Genomic DNA, 8,729 nt, shown 5'->3' on the forward strand with positions numbered 1-8,729 from the left:
CCTCACTGGGTCAAGTCCCATAACTCTTGACATGTATTTTGGGCAAATTATGCCTCCTATTGGACTTAGAAAATCCTGGTTAAAGTTTTGCATGCAAGTTACTATCTCCAAATCAAATGCAGATACTGAATTGAAACTTTACTGTATCTTCAGGGTAATAAAACTAGGTTAGTGCATCAAGTCCCATAACTCTGACATGCATTGTGGCCAGATTCTGTCCCCTGTGAACTTAAAACTTCTGGTTAAAGTTTTGCATGCAAGTTTCTATCTCCAAAACTAATACAGGTACTGGATTGAAACTCTATAGATATTCTATCATTAAGGGTTATATTCCTGCTTCTTGGACAACAATTCAAATAGTCGCGCATTTGCTGTCTTACGAACAGCTCTTGCTGGAAAAGGATGTGGTAAAGACTTTCTTATTGCCAGAAATTAACAAGTTTTTATCATCTTGTTTCAGTGCGAAACAATAATCTGTCATGATGGTATTAAAGTTATGTCACACCTTGCAAAGACGCCAACAAACCAGGAGTTGTGTATACGTTTGGCACAAGTTTTCCTTATTCAGGACTGGGTGAAACCAGAGCGCACATGTTGTACACAGGTAAATGAATGTCCCTTATCAATTTCTTAACCCTTACCATGCGAAATTTATATAATGAACTTGTCCTTCCAATTTGGACAGTACCATTAACTGTTAAAAGGGGTGCTTACCGAAAAGATAATGAATGGCAAACAGTGCAGATCATGATCAGACTGCATGGATGTGCAGGCTGATCATGATCTACACTGGTCGCGAAGGCAGAATCAATCGTGTCCAGAATGGTAAGGGTTAACTTCATTTCTTCTTTGAGTTGAAATTGAATAGTGTTACTAATTTGAAAACAAATTTAAACAGGCTGTGTATCTAGGTTCTTGTCAAAGAATATCTTAAATCTGTAACAGGCAAGACCATTTTATATGTGTCATTCTTTTATGCTACTTCGTTTGGACATGAATTTTTAGCTCATCTGATTTTTTGAAAAAAAATGATGACTTATTGTCATCACTTGAGCGGTTGTCGGCGTCTGCATCGGCGTTGCCTGGTTAAGTTTTATGTTTAGGTCAGCTTTTCTCCTAAACTATCAAAGCTATTGCTTTGAAACTTGGAATACTTGTTCACCATCATAAGCTGACCCTGTATAGCAAGAAACATAACTCCATCTTGCTTTTTGCAAGATTTATGGCCTCTTTTGTACTTAGAAAATATCAGATTTCTTGGTTAAGTTTTATGTTTAGGTCAGCTTTTATCCTAAACTATCAAAGCTATTCCTTGAAACTTGCAACACTTGTTCACCATCATAAGTTGACCCTGTACAGCAAGAAACATAACTCCATCCTGCTTTTTGGAAGATTTATGGCCCCTTTTGGACTTAAAAAATATATGATTTCTTGGTTAAGTTTTATGTTTGGTCAACTTTTTCTCTTAAACTATCAAAGCTATTGCTTTAAAACTTGCAACTCTTGTTCACCATCATAAGCTGACCCTGTACTGCAAGCAACATAACTCCATCCTGCTTTTTGCAATAATTATTGCCCCTTTTGGACTTAGAAATCATTTTCTTGGTTGAGTATTATGTTTAAGTCAACTTTTCTCATAAACTATCAAAGCTATTGCTTTAAAACTTGCAGCAGTTTTTCACCATCATAAGTGGACACTGTACATCAAGAAACATAACTCTATCCTGCTTTTTGCAAGAGTGATGGCCCTTTTTAGACTTAGAAAATCATGGGTAGGACAATATTTCTATTATACAAAAAAATCAGATGAGCGTCAGCACCCGCAAGGTGGTGCTCTTGTTTAAAGATTATGAGGGAAGGATCCTGGGCTTGATATGTATGGAGTAAAATTGCTTGATACTTTAGCAAAGGGATTAAAAACAGGGATATGAAGTCAGTTTTAGGGGAAACCTTTTTGATTTGAAAGATATTTTCTGAGGGGAAGAGGCCAGTAAATGCTACAAGGTGGATTGTCACAACCCAGTTACAAATGAATCCAGGAAAATTAGTTTACCACAAATACTTCTAATTTCACAGTATGTGTATGTGAAAATGTTAACTAATATAATAGAAGCAATTGACTCAAAAGCTGGTACATGTAGCACACTTCATGTTATAATAGGAGTGACAATGGACCACACATAATTTGTAAAGATTAGTTTCTGTAGGGGACAAGTTTCCGATAGTTTTACAGTATAATGTAGTGGTCTGTTTTTATACACTTGCCATGTTACCAGAATACATAGGCATGGAGACTTGTACATACTAACTACAACCATTTATTTAATTCCCAGTTTGTGGGGAAATCCAAAGCGAAGTGATTAAGGTCAGTGACTTAAATAATTGTTCAAGCTTGTCGCACAGGTCATCCTTTTAGGAAGTCATTAAGTGAGAATTTGGGCTTTTATGTGTCAGATATGGGCATATCATAGACATTGTATTGATATATGCATTCTCAGTCTTGCCAAATATATAATTATAATGTTGTTAGAATGTTTCCAAAACTGTTTGCCTGCATCTTTATTTTTTTCTGTTTTGCCATTGAATTGAATGTTACTTACAGGAACTTCTGAAGCTGTGGATACATCATCAGTATCTAGCAGACAAAGATGAGGAACGATTCTTAGATAGCATATGGACTGTAGCCAAAGTGTGCCGAGATACTGAGCAGATTGGTGTACTTATTGATGGTGTCAAAAAAGAGGTTAGTATATTTGTGAGGTTAAGTAATTACAAAGCTCAATTTCCACCTCTGATAATTCATGTGGGGAAGTTGGCAGTTACTTGCGGAGAACAGGTTTGTACTGGTACAGAACCCAGGAACACTGGTTAGGTTAACTGCCCACCGTTACATGACTGAAATACTGTTGAAAAACGGCGTTAAACCCAAAACAAACAAACAAACAAAGCTCAATTTGTATCTTTTACTTTTCTCTTGAACTGTTTGATTGATTTATCAAACTTGGTCTAAAATCGTTTGCCACATTTTCTCATATGTGGACAATTTGATCTCTTGTAGCTTAAAATAGAAATACCTGAACTGCTTGATGGATCTTCGTCAAACTTGGTCTGTAGTATCACTGTTATGTCCTCTCCCGCTTTTCTTCAAATAGGGGTATGTGGCCCCTTTAAGGGACCACTTAGAGCTAAAAATAGAAATACTTAAAAACAGCTTCATCTCTTGAATTGTCATTTTTGGTAAGATTGCTGTCAGTGTCCTGCCAATTTATTTACAGCAGTCTGTTGTGTTGGCTTTGTCAGTAGTCTGCAAGTAATGTAGTCAGTCCCAGTTTTGCAAAATGGTCTGCATGAATCAGATGTAAAAGGCAAATTACTCTAGAAATTACACATTGAATCATGGATTCATTACAATATTAGGCAGTCTTTTGAGTGAATACCAGATACATAAGACTAGTATTTGCAGGTGCCTGCCCACTTAGCTAAATAGGGAGAGGGGGTATCTACAGATCTATATTTGTGAGTGTGATACGTAGTTTTGGTTGAAGACATATCTGTATATATATTCCCACCTGTGATTAATGTGGAGAAGTTTGTAGATACATGTTGAAAACACACATGGGTTTATCATCACTCCCTCCCCTGCAACACATACCAAAAAAGTTTTGAGGAAGGGGACACTCAGATTTTACCTTGCCCAGAGGTCTCCATTGGATGTCTGTCCAAATTTGTCATGCATGTCTAAAAAAGTATAAGACATAGAATCATGAAGCCTTATAGGATTGTTGATCACCATATAAAATTGTGTGCTTTGAGTTTTATTTAGGATTTCACTCAACCAGACCCGAGTTATGGCCAAGGATTTAGAAAAGGTCCTAAAAGTTTGTGTCACACATATCTAAAAGTATTTGACCTTATATCATGAAACATTACAGGAATGTTATCCAGCATCCGAAGTTGTGCACCTGGGGTTTTGTTTGGGATTTCACTCGGCCAACTTTAAAGTTTTGGCCCTTGACATTGTCAAAAATATCCTTAAAGGGTATTTAAGTTTGTGTTGCATGTATCTTAAAAAAGTATTTATGTAGAGTCATGAAATGTTAAGGGATTGTTTTATAGAATGTGAATTTGTGCATCTGGTGTTCTGTTTGGGATTTCACTCTGCCAGACCAGCGTTATGGTCCTTGAAAAATGATGCATAACTGTTTTTAGCTCGACTTCCGAAGAGAAAAGTAGAGTTATTGCACTCACCCCAGCGTTTGCGTCACTGTCGGCATTGCCGTTGGTTTGGTTAAACAATCCCCATAACTCGGATTTGAATTTCGACAGTTATGCCCACTTTTTGGTTAAAGTTTTTGATAAGGTCAAATATCTCTGTTACTGTCAAAGCTTTTGACTTGAAACTTAAAACAGTTATTTACTATCAAAGTCTTCACCAGGAGATACAATCCCCATAATGGTGGTTTGAATTTTTACAGAGTTATACCCCTTTTCAACTTAGAATTTTTTGGGGTTATTTTGGATTTAACCCCTCCTACTCTCCCACCACCACACTCTTTCAGTTTCTTTTATCTTAAGTTTCTTGGTGATGTTATCCATATCTCAGCCCACACCACCCTCTTTATGACTTATATCCGTAACCCAAGATAATATGAAAGTTAACTTAAATTAATCTTAAATTGTTAAACTTAACAACAAACATATGACTATACAGTGACGGGAATTAGGGCAGCAACAGTGCCCTATGGACACATATTTCAGATTATTATCCCCCGCCGATGAAATCGGGAGGGGGCTATTGAAATGGCGTTGTCCGTGCGTCTGTGCCCACACCTGGACCTGGTCACCACCTTGCCTTGGTCACAACCCCTTCCCCACCCCCCACCCCCCACCTAAAAAAAAAAAAATCATTCCTTTTTTTAGCTCACCTGTCACAAAGTGACAAGGTGAGCTTTTGTGATCGCGCGGTGTGCGTCAGTCCGTAAACTTTTGCTTGTGACCGCTCTAGAGGTCACATTTTTCATGGGATCTTTATGAAAGTTGGTCAGAATGTTCACCTTGATGATATCTAGGTCAAGTTCGAAACTGGGTCACGTGCCGTCAAAAACTAGGTCAGTAGGTCTAAAAATAGAAAAACCTTGTGACCTCTCTAGAGGCCATATATTTCACAAGATCTTCATGAAAATTGGTCAGAACGTTCACCTTGATGATATCTAGGTCAAGTTCGAAACTGGGTCACGTGCCTTCAAAAACTAGGTCAGTAGGTCAAATAATAGAAAAACCTTGTGACCTCTCTAAAGGCCATATTTTTCATGGGATCTGTATGAAAGTTGGTCTGAATATTCATCTTGATGATATCTAGGTCAAGTTCGAAACTGGGTCACGTGCGGTCAAAAACTAGGTCAGTAGGTCTAAAATAGAAAAACCTTGTGACCTCTCTAGAGGCCATATATTTCATGAGATCTTCATGAAAATTGGTCAGAATGTTCATCTTGATGATATCTAGGTCAAGTTCGAAAGTGGGTCACGTGCCTTCAAAAACTAGGTCAGTAGGTCAAATAATAGAAAAACCTTGTTACCTCTCTAGAGGCCATATTTTTCATGGGATCTGTATGAATGTTGGTCTGAATGTTCATCTTGATGATATCTAGGTCAAGTTCGAAAGTTGGTCACGTGCCGTCAAAAACTAGGTCAGTAGGTCAAATAATAGAAAAACCTTGTGACCTCTCTAAAGGCCATATTTTTCATGGGATCTGTATGAAAGTTGGTCTGAATGTTCATCTTGATGATATCTAGGTCAAGTTCGAAACTGGGTCACGTGCGGTCAAAAACTAGGTCAGTAGGTCTAAAAATAGTAAAACCTTGTGACCTCTCTAGAGGCCATATATTTCATGAGATCTTCATGAAAATTGGTCAGAATGTTCACCTTGATGATATCTAGGTCAAGTTCGAAAGTGGGTCACGTGCCATCAAAAACTAGGTGAGTAGGTCAAATAATAGAAAAACCTTGTGACCTCTCTAAAGGCCATATTTTTCATGGGATCTGTATGAAAGTTGGTCTGAATGTTCATCTTGATGATATCTAGGTCAAGTTCGAAAGTTGGTCACGTGCCGTCAAAAACTAGGTCAGTAGGTCAAATAATAGAAAAACCTTGTGACCTCTCTAAAGGCCATATTTTTCATGGGATCTGTATGAAAGTTGGTCTGAATGTTCATGTTGATGATATCTAGGTCAAGTTCGAAACAGGGTCATGTGCGATCAAAAACTAGGTCAGTAGGTCTAAAAATAGAAAAACCTTGTGACCTCTCTAGAGGCCATACTTGTGAATGGATCTCCATAAAAATTGGTCAGAATGTTCATCTTGATGATATCTAGGTCAAGTTCGAAAGTGGGTCACGTGCCATTAAAAAGTAGGTCAGTAGGTCAAATAATGAAAAAACGTTGTGACCTCTCTAGAGGCCATATTTTTCATGGGATCTGTATGAAAGTTGGTCTGAATGTTTATCTTGATGATATATAGGTCAAGTTTGAAACTGGGTCAACTGCGATCAAAAACTAGGTCAGTAGGTCTTGAAATAGAAAAACCTTGTGACCTCTCTAGAGGCCATACCCTTGAATGGATCTTCATGAAAATTGGTCAGAATGTTTACCTTGATGATATCTAGGTCAAGTTTGAAACTGGGTCACATGCCATAAAAAACTAGGTCAGTAGGTCAAATAATAAAAAAACCTTGTGACCTCTCTAGAGGCCATACTTTTCATGGGATCTGTATGAAAGTTGGTCTGAATGTTCATCTTGATGATATCTAGGTCAGGTTTGAAACTGGGTCAACTGCGGTCAAAAACTAGGTCAGTAGGTCTAAAATTAGAAAAATCTTTTGACCTCTCTAGAGGCCATATTTTTCAATGGATCTTCATGAAAATTGATCTGAATGTTCACCTTGATGATATCTAGGTCAGGTTTCGAAACTGGGTCACGTGCGGTCAAAAACTAGGCCAGTAGGTATAAAAATAGAAAAACCTTGTGACCTCTCTAGAGGCCATATTTTTCATGAGATCTTCATGAAAATTAGTGAGAATGTTCACCTTGATATCTAGGTAAAGTTCAAAACAGGGTCACGTACCTTTGAAAACTAGGTCAATAGGTCAAATAATAGAAAAACCTTGTGACCTCTCTAGAGACCATATTTTTCAATGGATCTTCATGAAAATTGGTCAGAATGTTTATCTTGATAATATCTAGGTCAGGTTCAAAACTGGGTCACATGAGCTCAAAAACTAGGTCACTATGTCAAATAATAGAAAAAACGACGTCATACTCAAAACTGGGTCATGTGGGAAGAGGTGAGCGATTCAGGACCATCATGGTCCTCTTGTTTTCTTTTTTTTTCAAACCTTCCATGAATATTTATTAGCATGCAAAGTTGTACTGTTCCCCCACCTCACTCTCCACTCAGACTTGCCCACCACCCTGATCATCACCCATTTTGTTAATTTTCCATCAATATAATCAAACATGTGAAATTTTGTACCCTCACCCGGTCAACCCCGCTGCCCCCACCCCCACAAAAAAATAGCATTTGTTTTCTGTTAAAATGATTTTGACTAATGAAATTATTTGCTTCTTAGTAACATCCTTAACTTTTTGCCGTATATATTTTTTTTTGCAATTCCTCACCTCAAGCCCTTTCGGCAGGGGATACCAGTTCATCAAATTTGCTTGTTTTGATTAATGTCTATAACATGTTCTGATAAGGTCGCTATAATGCTATTGTATGATGTAGTAATCACTACATTTAGCTGCGCAATTTGAATTTCATGACAAGGCACCATCAGCTGAGACTGCAAATGGTTGGTTGGCAAACATTGCTAAGCTTTCATATATGTATATATATCAGATCAACCTCAAAGTAATATTTTAATATTTATTGCACTGTTCAAATAATAGTATTTTAGGTCTGTGTTCAAATTGTCATTTACAAAAGAAAGTAATCATGATCATGATTGTTTTTATGCCCCCGAAGGGAGGCATATTAGTTTTCAACTGTCCGTCCGTTCGTTCGTTCGTCACAACGTTAACTTTTTGCATGAAGGCACTTTACTCGCGAACCACTGCACCCAGGACCTTCAGACTTCACATGCTGATAGTACGTATTGAGTACACGACCCCTACTGACTTTGGGGATACCAGGTCAAAGGTCATCAGGTCAAAGGTCAAGGCGCTGCGGGGGCATTTGTCACCATTAGCGACAGCTCTTGTTTATTAATAATAACTTACTTGATTAATTTTCATATAATCAGTCCCCTGTGTGGTGAAGAACATAGATGTACTAGTTCAGAATCGAGGAGCACTGGTTAGCTGCCAGACATTACACTACTGAAATACTGTTGAAAAATGCCACTACACCCAAACAAACTATTTGCAGGCAATAGTCACGACTCTGAGTGCAGTATTTATGTCTCTTCCCCCCCCCCCCCCCCCCCCCACACACACACAGACACAAACACACACACACACACACACACACTGGGGGAGACACATTGTTTTTTCCCTGTCTGTCTGTCACACTTCATTTCCGATCAATAACTGGAGAACCATTTGACCTAGAACCTTCAAAATTCATAGGTTGGCAGGGCTTATAGAGTAGACGCATCAAAGGTCAAGGTCACAGGGGCCTGAACAAGGAAAACCATTTCCAGTCAATAACTTGAGAACCACTTGACCCAGAAT

The 8,729-nt window shown here is 38.1% G+C and overlaps 1 protein-coding gene across 1 annotated transcript in view; it reads left to right on the forward strand.

Annotated features, from left to right (window-relative positions):
• LOC123528704 (uncharacterized) overlaps window positions 1-8,729 on the forward strand; it is a 47,552-nt gene that overhangs the window by 14,999 nt on the left and 23,824 nt on the right. The window contains exons 5-6 of the mRNA XM_045308645.2: window positions 461-604; window positions 2,603-2,743. Of these exons, the coding sequence (XP_045164580.2) occupies window positions 461-604; window positions 2,603-2,743 (285 nt within the window). The remainder of the gene's footprint in view (window positions 1-460; window positions 605-2,602; window positions 2,744-8,729) is intronic.

This window comes from Mercenaria mercenaria, chromosome 13 (assembly GCF_021730395.1).
Source record: "Mercenaria mercenaria strain notata chromosome 13, MADL_Memer_1, whole genome shotgun sequence".
Taxonomy (NCBI): Eukaryota; Metazoa; Mollusca; class Bivalvia; order Venerida; family Veneridae; genus Mercenaria; species Mercenaria mercenaria.